Here is a 14,997-nt window from a genome sequence, read left to right on the forward strand (position 1 = left end):
TTTTTTCTTTGTCACTACAAATGGCATATAATGCTGGAATTTCTCCCATTGAATTATGATAATGTAACGATTATTATAATTTCATTAAGCCGATTAATTCAAGAGCACATTACACTGTACTCAATTTAACGCCATTCGTTCTACATACTCTCCAGTAATCTGTGCTTAGGTAACATGCAGGGGTAAAAGTGTAGTATTCTGAAAAAGAGGCTTCAGCAGACATGCATTCCATGTCTTGAATGCCTCCAAATATCCTGTGTTACAATCTCTCAAAGATTTTTACAATCTTTTTGAACACCTATGTATCAGTGCTGCAATACACAGTTAATTTTCTATCCCTAGCATAATATTATTTATATTTTCTTTTTTTTTCATTCGTGTTACGCGTTCCAATGCGCGAAGAATCGGGAACTGCTATTGTCTATAGCTTGTGCGTCGTCTGCAAGTCACAGTTGATAATGTGTGCTGACTTCCTTATCACAATGAACAGCAGTGAAATGCAGCAAACCTTGCACATGCGCAGAGAGCTTACATTCGCTTGTTGTATGATATGGTTTCACATTATAAACAGTGTGAGCTGCAAAGGAAAGCACCGAGTTGAAATGACTCGTTCGCATAGGCGTTTCATAAAATCTACTCAGGAGTGAGTGACCATTTGTATAGATGGGTTGCAATCTACAAACAACGCGGACGTCACGACATGTCTGAGAAACAGTCGTGTACTATTTGTGAGTTTGTGTCTATTTTACAAGTCCTGATCACAGAATATAGGGACGACTATTTTATTCTTATGCTAATTATTAAACTTTCCCGTAAAACTAAAACGTATTAACTACTGAAGCTTTCCTGGCGACGTGATAATTCGAAATTTTCTCGGGCTTCCAGCCAGGTCATAAGTTGGTGATCCACCGACGTTTCGAGGATGTTCATCTTCCTCATCTTCAGGATGAGGTCATTCAGCCGGAAAGCACAAAGCAAGACGACACGTCTGCAACGTTCTCGCCACGGTCCGCACTAATAACAGCCAATCGGCGCACAGCTCCTCAGCTGACTCCCTCTGGCACTATAAATTCGTTCTCGCCGCGGTCCGCACTAATAACAGCCAATCGGCGCACAGCTCCTCGGCTGACTCCCTCTGGCACTATAAATTAAGGAGCTAGGTACCCTCAGATATCATTTAACCCTGAAGATGAGGAAGATGAACATCCTCGAAACGTCGGTGGATCACCAACTTATGACCTGGCTGGAAGCCCGAGAAAATTTCGAATTGAAACGTATTGTTTATAACATTTATTATTAACTTATTTATATGTACTATATTTAATACAATTTAATTAAAAGATGCTGTACTCCTGACAGATGGCTTGAATGCACCGGAATGCTATTCGAATTTAAAATTTTGATTGCTGGTTGCCGACATGGAGGGGTTGAACTCCAAAGTAACTGACAGCAGTGTTTCCAACTGGGCGGAAATTTCGTCAGTTCCGTCAAAACTGACGGAATTTCAATGTTGATCCGGAGGAATTTCAATGTAGCAGACAGGAAAAGAATGGCTTTGACGGGTGACGGATTTTTTGGCGCAAATTACGATTTACATTGTCTTTTGACTTTTTTAACTGCTGTCATTTTTAATTGTTCCATCTTTGAGGGAACATAGACCAACCCAGCACATCAATTGCAGAACTAGAGGCAGATGATGTGGATGAATTATTATTATTTTAATCAAGAGTGGTAACAAAGTTGCGTTAATATTTGCTTTCATTTGTATATAGATATATTAAGTGAGTCTTTTTTTTTTTATTTTAACGGATTCTGACGGATTTCCAGGTGTCAGATTGACAGGGATACAATTTATGTGTTGGGAACACTGATTGACAGATTCTGCAGCTTGAACTTCATACTGCTCCACTAGTGAGTAGATCAACCAAATTTTAACGACTTTTGTAAAGTAAATTTCCCATATTGTAGCACACTCTCATTTTCAGCCACGAGTTGGCACTGCTGTGTATATGACCACAAGATATATTTTTCAAAAGCATTTTTTTGACTCTGCAAAAATGTTTTCGTTTTTTCTTTTTCTTTTATTTTTTAATATAAGAATATTTATTGATTTTTTAAATCATGATTGAAACTTGAGAAATTTATTGTTTATTCTTACGCATTTTAGACAAATTAGTACAAACATATTTTCAGTTTTACAGAAATACCTATTTTCTTTAAAGTACTAACATTTGAAAACCCAGACAGTGTGACCAAACGTAATAGTACTTGTAAATTGAGCAATAACGTCTTACTGGCATCATTAACACTGCTCAGAGAAGGGGATGATGTAACTTCTGCATATGGTTCATAGCACTGAGTACCGATATCACAAAAATATGAATGACAGGCAATAGGATTACATAAAGGTCCACCTTTAATTGTGGAAACACTACGTAACAGTCATGGAGAACATTTTAAATAATACAAGTAAATTAAGGTATTACACATGATTAACTGAATACTCACACTAAATGCATAAGCTATAAAGTCAAATAAATTCAGTATCATGAAAATGAATACAACATTTTTACCATGAGAGCTGGTGTGTATGCCAGGTTTCCACCAATAGCAGTGAAGTTGAATGGTGATACAGCTGCAATGAAGCCTCCGATCCCACGATACCGCATGGAATTCAAAGTTACTGAAGGTTCTTCACTAATTGGTTGATATTTAGTTAATTCTTTTGCAGCATATGCATTAAATCTGTGGTAATAAACAAAAATATTATAAATATTACTGTCTTATATAAAGAAATAAATACAAGGCGCATCCAAAAAGTAAGTTTCGCTATTTAAAAAAAAAAAAAGGACACACACTTTCAGGAAAACATTTATTGGCAACAGGTACAGCAATGTTTCAGCTATTTTTCAACATAGCCACCAACAGAATTGAGACACTTGTTGTATCATGGGATCAACTTTTGTATTCCTCAGTCGTAGAACTCTGCCGCCTGTGAATGGAACCAGTGTGTGACAGAAGTCTTCAGCTCTTCGTCGTTGTCAAAACGCTCACCGAAGGACAGGAATTTCTTGAGGTGCAAGAAAACGTGAAAATCGCTGGGAGCAACATCAGAACTGTAGGGTGGGTGATCAAACAACTCCCAGCCAAATTCTGTCAAAACAGCTGCTGTGCGCCGAGCCGTATGTGAACGAGCATTGTCATGGAGGAGCACAACACCTGCAGTAAGCATTCCACGCCTCTTGTTTTGAATGGCACGTCGCAATTTTCGCAGTGTTTCACAGTAACGGTCAGCATTCACTGTTTCACCTCTTGGAAGGAAGTCAATGAGCAGAATGCCTTTCCTGTCCCAGAATACCGTGCACATCACTTTCCGTACTGACAGTGTCTGTTTGAATTTCGTCCTGACCGGAGATCCACTATGCTGCCAATGCATTGACTGCTGCTTGGTTTCCAGGGTGAAGTGCGAAATCCAAGTCTCATCGCCCATGACGATCCTGTCGAGGAACTCGTCACCGTCATCGTGATACCGTTGCAGAAATGTCAGTGCCGCTCCTAAACGTTGCATTTTGTGTTCGGGTGTTAGGTTTTTCGGCACCCACTTTTTTGAACAGCAAGTGCTTAGTGGCAATCTCATGCAACAAGGATAGCGATATCTGCGGAAAATGGCTGCTCAGCTCCGTAATCGTGAAGCGACGGTTCTCCATGATGTACTGCCGCACCAGCTCAACACGATCATCATTGATGAGGGACGGTCGCCCACTGCGCTCTTCATCATGGACACTTTGACGACCTTCGGAAAACTGCCTACACCAGCGACGCACCATCTGCTTACTCATGATGTTCGGCCTATAGACCTGACAGAGCTGCCGATGAATTTCAATTGGCGCAATGCTTTATGCATTAAAGAACTTTATCACCGACCGAACCTCGCAGGCAGCAGGAGAAGGAATAAGAGCTTCCATTTCGGACCACTGCTGCCACGCTACTGGCACCAGGCAGGACCTGTCCTGCTGGCATATGATTGATACGTCATAGATCTGTTACGCATGTGTGATTGACACGGCTAATTACGTTTATTTTCAAGGGGAAAAAAATCGGGAAACTTGCTTTCTGGATGCACATCGTATATGTTTTAATAACGATAAAATTATACACATGATCGTGAATCTTATAACACTCGACACCTTGTCTACTTTTGAGAGTTACCTGAAGAAATCTATTAGTTCGGCAGCTGAATCTATCTCAGCCTGGATTGCTGTTTTGGCCTGCCCGAGCATTGTCGTTGCGTTCAACTTCATACGATATTTGTTTGCCATCAGATCGGCTGCACGATGCCAGATTTGTAGCCTCTCTTCTAGTGGGACTCGATCCCATGTCACCTGTGCTTTTGTAGCCACTTCTATTGCTCTTTGAACAATATCCTGGGAAAAGGAGAACAAAATTAATCAGCAATGGGTGTTAGGAATGGAGGCAACCACTTTTGATGATACCATTTATACTATGTAACTTGAAAATAGCATTGACAGTATTCTCGTAAATTACTGCGTACATGTGTTTTAATTATCAAAATAAAAAGAATTCAATGTAAGATTTGGGCTTTCCACAGAGACTGAATTGTGTTGAAACATTTAGGATTATACACTTTTAACCAAATCTTATGAGACATTTTCCCAATGTTCTGGAACTTCTTACTGGGGCAACCTTTGAAAAAATATAACACACAGTTACCAAACAGTAAAAGCAAGCAGTTCAGGTTTTCGTGTGCCTAGAAATTTAATAGAAATTCTCTTTTCATGGCTCTAACAAAAGGAATATAATTTCAATTTCTTGATTATGTAACATAGTTTGAGTTCTCTGACTCAGCTACTTTCTGAATAATAAACTTTGTAATGAGTAATGATGAAGAGTCATAATATGAAACAATTATCAGAAAAACACCACAAAAAAAAAGTATCAAAGTCTCCTGAAAGCAAATATAGGTGACTGTAAAACAAATAAAACCGAAGTCGGAGATCATAAAATAATTATTATATTCTAGCTGCAATACTGTACCATATAACATTTCCACTTCCATAGGTACAATGCACGGCATAAATTTCTTTTACATACACACGGAAGAAGGCAACAAATTTAATTATGTAACACATATTACGATATAATAATAGAAACCACAAATATTAAGTACAGATCCTTTTTTCTTTCATAACTTGAATATTGTTTGTAACCAAAGGAAATATATGAATTTATACACAAAATCAATTGAATTTCAATTTTAACAGCATTTGTAAAATGACCACAGTATTTCATCTTGAATTTTTCATCTCTAGTGTATGCATCTTGTATCTCATTTATCACACATAATATCTTGTACTGAAAACGTTGATTAGTCTGATGACAATTTATCCACTATACAGTTTTAAACTAATTCTGTTACAGATTCCCACTTTTATAACATCGTTTTATGTTACACGTATAAAGAAACCTTCTCATTTCCTTATTAAAGCAATTTAATTTTTTTACCATATATTCGTGAGTCTTTTTATTATCATTTCGGCAATGTCTATAACTGCACACATCTTTTATAATCCTGTTTCGCAAGGTCAGGGCTTATGGAATCTGAGAAATACAATCTTCAATTATAAACTCACAATGCAAACAGCTTTTCTACTACTCTGGGAAAGTGTAACTTTCACATTCAAATAAACGTTTCTGTACCTTCTTTTTGTGTTTCGTTAATCTTTCCCATTAAACTCAGTATCTCATCTTTCTATTTATTTAGAACTGCATTATTGTTGTTGGTTTCCTTCTAACTTCCAATTTTAACAGACTTTTTATCTCATTCTAAAATATTTCATGTAGCTTTTTAAACACTGTCACTTTTAACTGTCTTCACTTTTGATTGTGTTAAAGCAGAACTAATTAATTGTGCTCAATTCTCATAAATAGCAAAAAAATTGTCTCGCAAAAATATACAGGAAGTAGATGTTTTACAACTTACGTATATGTATCCAAAAACTTTTTTTATATAAATAAAACTTTTACACTATCGTAGGACATACAAATGTCAAGTTGTAAGAATATAATACGAGGCACGTCCATAAAGTAACTTTCCCACTCGTCCCACAGCTAGCAAACCATATGTTGCGCAAAGCGACTGCGTGTACGTGATAGAGTAATGTCCTGGCATGGCGCATGCGCTAGCGGAACTTCCCGAGTGCTCTCAGTAGCTTCGTTTCATTGGTTGAAGATGGACGCTCCTATTCCAGCTCCCACCGCGTGTAAAGTGCGGTCAGTGATAAAGTTCTTGAATGCACAGGGCATAGCACCGATTGAAATTGATCGTCAGCTGTGCCAGGACTATGGGCAAGCAGATGGTGCGTTGCTGCTGTAGACAATTTTCAGCAGGACGCCAAAATGTGCACGACGAGGAGCGCAGTGAGAGGTCAACCATCATCACAGACGACCTTGTGGAGCAACACACCATCTGCTTGCTCATGATGTTAGGCCCATAGACCTGGCACAGCTGACGATCAATTTCAATCGGCGCTATGCCCTGTGCATTCAAAAACTTTATCACTGATCACACTTCATACGCGGCGGCAGCTGGGATAGGAACGTCCATCTTCAACCAATACAACAAAGCTACTGAGAGCACTCGGGAAGTTCCGCTAGCGCATGCGCCATGCCAGGACATTACTCTATCATGTACACGCAGTCGCTTCGCGCAACATATTGTTTTCTAGCTGTGGGAAGAGTGGGAAAGTTACTTTACGGACGCGCCTCGTACATACATAATCTTGTTATACAGGAAGCTGATTCATAATATAAATAATTTCAAAGGCATATTGGTTCCGTTAAGTTCAATGTTAATTGAAAAATGAGTTCTATTCAGTCAATACTTAACATAAAACACAATAAAACATGTTATAATAACATTTACACAAATTTAGAAACAAACGTTTTCGCCAATTTAGATTGGCATCTTCAGGTCGTGTAGGTCGAATGGAACATGTTATAAAAAGTGAACACTTGGTATATGACGTTAAAAACCAAAGTTACAACTGTAATATCACTTAAAAACAGAGAATAGAACATAGCAAAAAGCCTCCACGATGTGTGTAGAAACACTGTGTTGAAAGAGGCGTGTGTGAACCAAGGAAACAGCAAAACTCTTCTGTCATTGCAGATACAGTTTTCAAGATAGCTTTGAAGATGCTATGGACAGGTCGGTTGTGTGGCCGTTATGAAGAGCAGGAAAGATCCTGTAAATTGTAAGGATAGAATGAAAGAATATTTAGAAGCATTTAAGTATTATTTAAATCTTCTAAAACAATACTTACAAAAAATTGAAGAACGTCTTGAAATCCATGAGGACGGCGACACGACTGATCTTTACATTAAGTGGTAGCGTATGACGAAAACTGTATACGTGATATTACAGTTGTAACTTTGGTTTTTAACGTCATATACCAAGTGTTCACGTTTTATAACGTGTTCCATTCGACCTACACGACCTGAAGATGCCAATCTAAATTGGCGAAAACGTTTGTTTTTAAATTTGTGTAAATGTTATTATAACATGTTTTATTGTGTTTTATGTTAAGTATTGACTGAATAGAACTCATTTTTCAATTAACATAATATAAATATCAGGATAGCTAGTCTTACATAACATTTTCTTAAATTATAGCTTTTCTACCAGTAATTTTGAACTTCTATATAACATTAAAATATATAACAATGGGATATTAACTGTTGGAGAGCGCCCATGTACAAATCAATTTAGAAACAAAATTAATTTAGAGTTTAATTGAAATGTAGTGTCGACAATCTGACACAAGTTCGATTAATAGTATGATAGATTTTAATAAAATATTTAGTCTGAGAAACCATGTAAAACCTAAGTCAGGATAGGCCTAAAAATCATGAACCCTCTTAATAAGTACTGTAATAAGATGTCTGGAATGGAGATTTTGTGAAAATAGTGTTAAGGGTATATGCAGAAATCAAAGGAGTGACTTTGTACATCAGACCTACTTACCAATGGCTAACCCTAAGACCAAGAGCTCGTGGTAATTAGAGAGGTTTGGTATCTCTAATTTCAGTGTCCTTTCAACTATCTCCTTACTCGAAGATTTCGGAAGTAAATATTGGTAAATGCCATGTTTCAACTTGCTCCATGTATTGACGTGAAATACATTTTGGGACATGCTGATCATAAACAGCTACGTGGTTCCACTGTAAGTTAAAATAAGAAGTATATGATTATGACTTTTCAGTTGGAATAAGTTTTCATCATTTTGTAACAGTATTTGGCAATCGTACCTCAATTTCATATACACATAACCAAATTCATTATAACAGAGGAATTAATTTATTCAATAAGACATTGCCCGTATAAATTCCCAAAGAAAATATATTCTCCAAATGATGCTAGGTAATCCAAGAAAATAGTGGTTGCAAGAAAGAGAGTTAACCCATTCTACAGGGTCAATTTTTAAATATGTAACAGCCTGCAATTAAATCACTTAATAGCACCGATCACTGATTACTCTACTTACAAAATACCACCTGCGAAATATGTGACATATACAGTAGCGTGCAAATTAATCCGAACACGACATATTTTTACATTTTCTGTCATTGTTAGCCTCACAGCTGCTCATACAGTTTTAATTGATATCTGTAGTACGTGTAATTCCATTGTTGAAGGTCTGTCGTTATTTTTTTTATAATATGTGACTTTTGCCTGTCGTTTTGTACTTATAAGCATTTCAGTTGTGTTGAAGACTTAATACTGCAATCCTGTGTACATTCTGTCGTCTTCACAAATGGATACAACTCCACGAAAACGGTCTAAAATTATAACATTAGCAGAGCATTCTTCTATGACACAGAGACAAATTGCTGCAGAATGTCACATCGGTTTGGCTACTGTTAATTCGATCATAAAACGATACAGGGAGACTGGATCCATCACACCCCAGAAAAAAGGAAACTGTGGCCGGAAAAGGAAGACTTCACCTGCAGATGATCGTTTAATTGTCAGGAAAAGTAAATTAAATCCTAGACTAACTGCTGTCGACTTAACCCGCGAGTTAATGGCTACCACTGCACTGGGGCGAATATTCACGTCACAACAGTGCGGCGTAGGCTTTTGGAAGCTGGACGAAGGGCTCATAAGCCTATTAAGAAGCAACTGTTAACCCCTGTTATATGCAAAAAACGCTTAATGTGGGCAAAATTACATCAACACTGGACACTGAATGACTGGAAGAATGTAGCCTACTTTTTTCCGATGAGTCTCATTTCGAGGTCCATGGCCACCGTGTTTCTTACGTACGGAAAGGATCCGAAAAAGTAACAGCAGCTCATCTCCAACAAGCACCCAAATACCCCCCTAAAGTAACGTTTTGGGGTTGTTTTACACATGAAGGGCCTGGAGCATTAATACCTATCAAGGGAATGATGAATTCTGACAAATATATTCACTTATTGAAAACCAGAATCGTACCCCAGCTGCAAAAATCATTTCCGGATGGCAGAGGTGTGTTCCAACAAAACCTGGCACCATGCCATATGTCTCAAAAAACTACAGAATTCTTCAACAAGAAGAATATTCAGGTACTCCCCTGGCCAGGCAACTCACCCGACATCAACCCCATTGAGAACTTGTGGTCAATTTGCAAAAGAAGAATGCAAAAAATGGATTGTCCTACAAAGGAGATGATGATTTCTGCCCTCATTGGCATATGGTTTTGCGATGAAGAAATGAAGAATATTTGTGGGAAATTAGTGGAATCCATGCCAAATCGTCTCAGAGCTGTTATTAGGAACAAGGGAGGCCACATAGATTACTGAGGTATGTCTTAGATCCTTTTTTTATCCCGTTTGAGTGTTTTTGCATAAGTAATTACGTTGTTCGGATTAATTTGCACGCTACTGTATTTCGGTAATGAAATACAACTGGATCGTACTTCTAAGAAAAATTCACCTATTGTTAAATAACATGAGCTTTGCATTCAGGTAAGAATATTTTGGGCTACTTTCTATGTATCACCATACTTATCAAAGTGGGAAATAAATGCATAGAATTCAGAACCCAATTCATGTCCACGTGAACTTTTCTACTCAAAGTAATATCAAATAAACTCCATAATTTCAATATTAGTTGGTTAATTACTACATGTAATTCTCATTCGTTGTTTATACAGAGTGGTCCAGTGATAAGTACCAGTATTCATCGACTACTAAGCGGTGGCAGCAGTTGAGCGACTGCTAGGCAGCCAGCTCTTGCTCTCTTAGCGTTCAATATCTCATGCAATGTTTCAATGATTAGTCAGTCTGAGATTGGAATATGTAGATAGGAGTCATGTTGTGTTCTGTCATGCCATGCTGCTTGGAGATAGTGTAATGGTGAGATATTCTGTGCTTGAATGTACATACGTTGTGAAAACTTAATATACGAAAAAAAATCGTATAGCAAAACAAGGTGAAAATTTAGAAATCGTTTTCCAGGAGGGCAATAAAACAATTACTGAAAAAAATTATTTAAACAGGTTGTGTAATTGACAAAAAAAAAAAAAAAAAAACCACAATCTCGTGTGCTTATAGAAGAAAAAAATTGACGAAGTTGGAAATGCTTTGAAACGTACACCTGAAAAGTCTTTGAGACTGGAATTTCGAAAAATCTGCCCATCGAGCAACAAAAAAATTAGAATTAAAGCCTGTGGTTATGAATGATGGTTTTTTATGGTGATGTGAACTCTGTATAGTGCAAAATGTCAGAAAGATGCGTACAAAATGCTGTAATTAATGTAACTTATAATAATAAATGTTAAATACAACATATTATAGTGAATTTAAATACTATTATAGTCACAATCATGCCATGGTATGAAAGAAAAATTTCACAACCTCGAGCGGGAATCGAACCTGCGACTTCCTGTTCTCCGGTCAGGCGCTCTACCACTGAGCTATCGAGTTCGTCTCACGCCAAAGGCTTGGAATTATCCTCTCATACTGGCGACTCTGTTATAGAGTACTGTCCATAGCGTCTGATCTAGTCAGCATTGCTTATGGGTGGAAAGAAACATTGTAAATGTTGTTGTTGTTTTCTAATGCCAGGCATTTGACAATAAAATCATTTGACCTCTTGCACTCCAATATTTTTCAAAGATATTATCATGTCTAGCCACTGAAGCACAGATTTTGAGATGTTCCAAATCCATTTCTTGGTTTGAGTTGCACAATGAGCAGTTAGGGGACTGATATATTCTAATTCTATGCAGGTGTTTGGCCAAACAGTCATGGCCTGTTGCCAATCTAAATGCAGCTACAGACGATTTTCGTGGTAAATCGGGAATTAACTGTGGATTTTGATGCAGAGAGTTCCATTTTTTCCCTTGGGATTGTGTTATCAAATTTTGTTTGTTGAAGTCTAAGTATGTAGATTTAATAAATCTCTTCACAGAGTAATACATAGATTTAGTAACAGGTCTGTAAGTAACAGTGCTGCCCTTCTTTGCTAAAGCATCTGCATTCTCGTTTCCCAGGATTCCACAATGGGATGGTATCCATTGGAATACAATTCTTTTATTGAGTGATATTAATTGAGAGAGCATTTTAGTTATTTCTGCTGTTTGAGATGAAGGTGTGTGTTTAGAGACGATTGATAGAATAGCTGCTTTGGAGTCTGACAATATAACTGCATTCCTAAATTTATTGATGTGGCATAGAAGATTCCTGAGACATTCACTTATTGCAATGATTTCACCATCAAAACTTGTTGTTCCATATCCAAGAGATCTATAAAGTGAGAAGAGACAGCACGTAACACCTGCACCGGCACCTTGTTCTCTGGAGATCAAGGATCCGTCGGTGTCTAAATGAAGCCAGTTTTGTGGAGGGTACCTAATATTAATTGTCTCTAAAGATAATTGTTTCAGTATTTCAGTGTTTACTTCTGATTTCAGTATTTCTTCTGTTAAATTTAGATTATATTCTATATTTAATAGAGTTAAAGGGTTTGGTTTAATTTGTAAGTTTTCTTTTAAATTCGGGATATTGATTTTCTGTTTTAATTCTTGAACAATGGATATGAAACTTTTTTGAGTTTTCAATCTACAGAGAGGACTGTATGAATGCCAATTGTTTCCTGGTAATCTGATAAGTTTTTCATATTGAATCAGTGCTTTTTCTTCTATTGTCATTTGTAAATGTAAACTTCATCTTATGATGTTTCTTTCATATCATGGCATGATTGTGACTATAATAGTATTTAAATTCATTAATATGTCACATCAACGGACGTGTATACGTCACCAAACATCGTAAGATGAAGATTACATTTGTAAAAAGTTTCTTTCAACCCATAAGCAGTACTGACTAGATCAGACATTATGGACAGTACTCTATAACAGAGTCGCCAGTATGAAAGGATAATTCCAAGCCTTTGGCGTGAGACGAACTCGATAGCTCAGTGGTAGAGCGCCTGACCGGAGAACAGGAAGTCGCAGGTTCGATTCCCGCTCGAGGTTGTGAAATTTTTCTTTCATACCATGGCATGATTGTGACTATAATAGTATTTAAATTCATTAATATGTCACCAAACATCGTAAGATGAAGATTACATATTATAGTTAGTAAGTATGCATGTAAGTGAAGTGCATGAGGTTAAGAGCCCGGTTGCTGGCTGTCGCTCAAGCACTGTACCACCCAGCAGCTGAAGAATAAATCGGTACTTATCACTGGAATACTCTCTACTTGAAGTATTACAAATATTAACTTACATAATATTTCAGTTGAATAATTTAGAAAATTAATACAACATGGATAATTAATGAGGTTCGGTTCATGTCTTCAACAATATGAAAATTACATAAACTTACACTTGCTATATACAAAACTACATTTTTTTTTTCTCAATACTAATGTAATTCTTCAATTGTAATATTTCAAAAAACAGAATTCCAAAAGGAGTACTAAGTTAATAGCAAAGTAAATCCATGGCACTACAGCCCTGAAGGGCCAAGTCTGGCCAGCCGGCTGCTGGTCTCACGTTCACATGCCGAAGCAGAGGTGGACGATCATCCAACCAGAATGGAGGTATCGTGTGGTTAGCATGATGATCCCCCAGCCGTTACAGCTGGTTTGCTGAACTGATTTTCACTACCAATCGTAGCTCCCCAAGTGCATCACGATGCTGGGTGGGCACTGGTTCCATACACTGGCCGAAATTTCATGAGAAAATTTCTTCCCCATGAGGACTCGAACCAGCGTGCATTCCGTAACGTGAGTCCTAGGCAGGATGCCTTAGAACGTGACGCCACTACATGGCCATATTAATAACACAGTATCCCAAATTTATAATCTTGCCATTAAGTGGCACTTTATTGATTATAGCTACAATTTTGGCTTCTATCACGTTGCTCGCAAAAGAATCTAATTAACAGTCACTCATTACCGCTAATTCTTATTACACTAAAAATAAAAATTAGCTTTATTTTATAACATTCTGCACGAACTGTTACTTGACCTAAGATTTCCTGGGCCAAAAAGTGAGCATCCTCTTACACTTTTGTCTTGTACACATACAGTCTATCTGAATTTTCAAACAATATTATGCACTGTAGAACACTAACAACTTTTAACAAATGTACAATCATCTTCAAACCTTCACTGTTATTATCGGGCAGAATTAACGAGTTCATCAATAATATAAACTATTCCTGCATTTTTAGTTAACACCTGAAACACCTATTCCAATTATACAGGATGAACCGGAGTAATATAATTAATTTCAGGGGGTTATTCTGTGAGATATTTCAAACAAAAACGATAATAACATTTTAATCATCTTTGCTTCCTTTCGAGATGAAAATTATTTTATATGAAACATTTCATTGTGTGTTTTGGGAAAGTCATTGATTTAATTCCCAATAAGCTCAATCAATTGAAGAGAGCAGGGTATTATAACAATAAATGAATGAGGGAATTTTACTTTTGTTCTTTAAATATGCAGAAATTTGATCTGAACAAATGTAGTATTGTTGTGAAAACCTCAAAATTCACTTTTGAAATATAAAAATACTTCCTATAATACATTCTAGATTAATTAGAAAGCAATTCAGAATCACAAGATCACACAGACACACTGTGTAAACATATTGTCCTCTATGAGTACATAGAGTGTAACAAAAAGGTACAGCCAAACTTTCAGGAAACACTCCTTACGCGTAGAAGAAGAAAATATGTTACATGAAAATGGTTCTGTAAACTCTTTATTTCCTTGTTAGAACCTCATTTTCTACAACTCTTTATAATATATTAATCATGGGAAACACACACACATGAACAGAATGTACCAGCATACCACATGGAACTCTTTTTTGCATTAAATGTTCAAAATGCCCTCTACTCTAACTGTTGTGCTAGAAGATGTGCCTTAACCAGTGCAACGGAACATGTACTTCATGCACGATGGAGCTCTGCCTCATTTCAGTGTTAATATTTGTCGGCTTCTAAATAACAGATTCCGTGACAGGTAGAAGTGGACCAATTCTTTGGCCTCCACGCTCTCCGGACCTAAACTCACTAGACTTTTATTTGTGGGGGCATTTGAAAGCTATTGTGTATGGAACCCCAGTACAAGATGCAGAGTCTTTGTATCTGTATTGTGAAAGGCTGCACAACAATACACAATTCTCCAGGGATACATTTTATTTTTTATTTTATTTTATTGGGTTATTTTACGACGCTCTATCAACATCTAGGTTATTTAGCGTCTGAATGAAATGAAGGTGATAATGCCGGTGAAATGAGTCCGGGGTCCAACACCGAAAGTTACCCAGCATTTGCTCGTATTGGGATGAGGGAAAACCCCGGAAAAAACCTCAACCAGGTAACTTGCCCCGACCGGGATTCGAACCCGAGCCACCTGGTTTCACCGCCAGACGCACTGACCGTTACTCCACAGGTGTGGACTCCACGGAT

The 14,997-nt window shown here is 37.3% G+C and overlaps 1 protein-coding gene across 1 annotated transcript in view; it reads right to left on the reverse strand.

Annotated features, from left to right (window-relative positions):
- The window catches only part of P5CDh1 (delta-1-Pyrroline-5-carboxylate dehydrogenase 1), a 60,452-nt gene that overhangs the window by 21,680 nt on the left and 23,775 nt on the right, over positions 1–14,997 (reverse strand). The window contains exons 5-6 of the mRNA XM_069846863.1: positions 4,210–4,424; positions 2,574–2,745 (exon numbers count right to left, since the gene is read on the reverse strand). Of these exons, the coding sequence (XP_069702964.1) occupies positions 2,574–2,745; positions 4,210–4,424 (387 nt within the window). The remainder of the gene's footprint in view (positions 1–2,573; positions 2,746–4,209; positions 4,425–14,997) is intronic.

This window comes from Periplaneta americana, chromosome 15, assembly GCF_040183065.1.
Source record: "Periplaneta americana isolate PAMFEO1 chromosome 15, P.americana_PAMFEO1_priV1, whole genome shotgun sequence".
Classification (NCBI taxonomy): Eukaryota; Metazoa; Arthropoda; class Insecta; order Blattodea; family Blattidae; genus Periplaneta; species Periplaneta americana.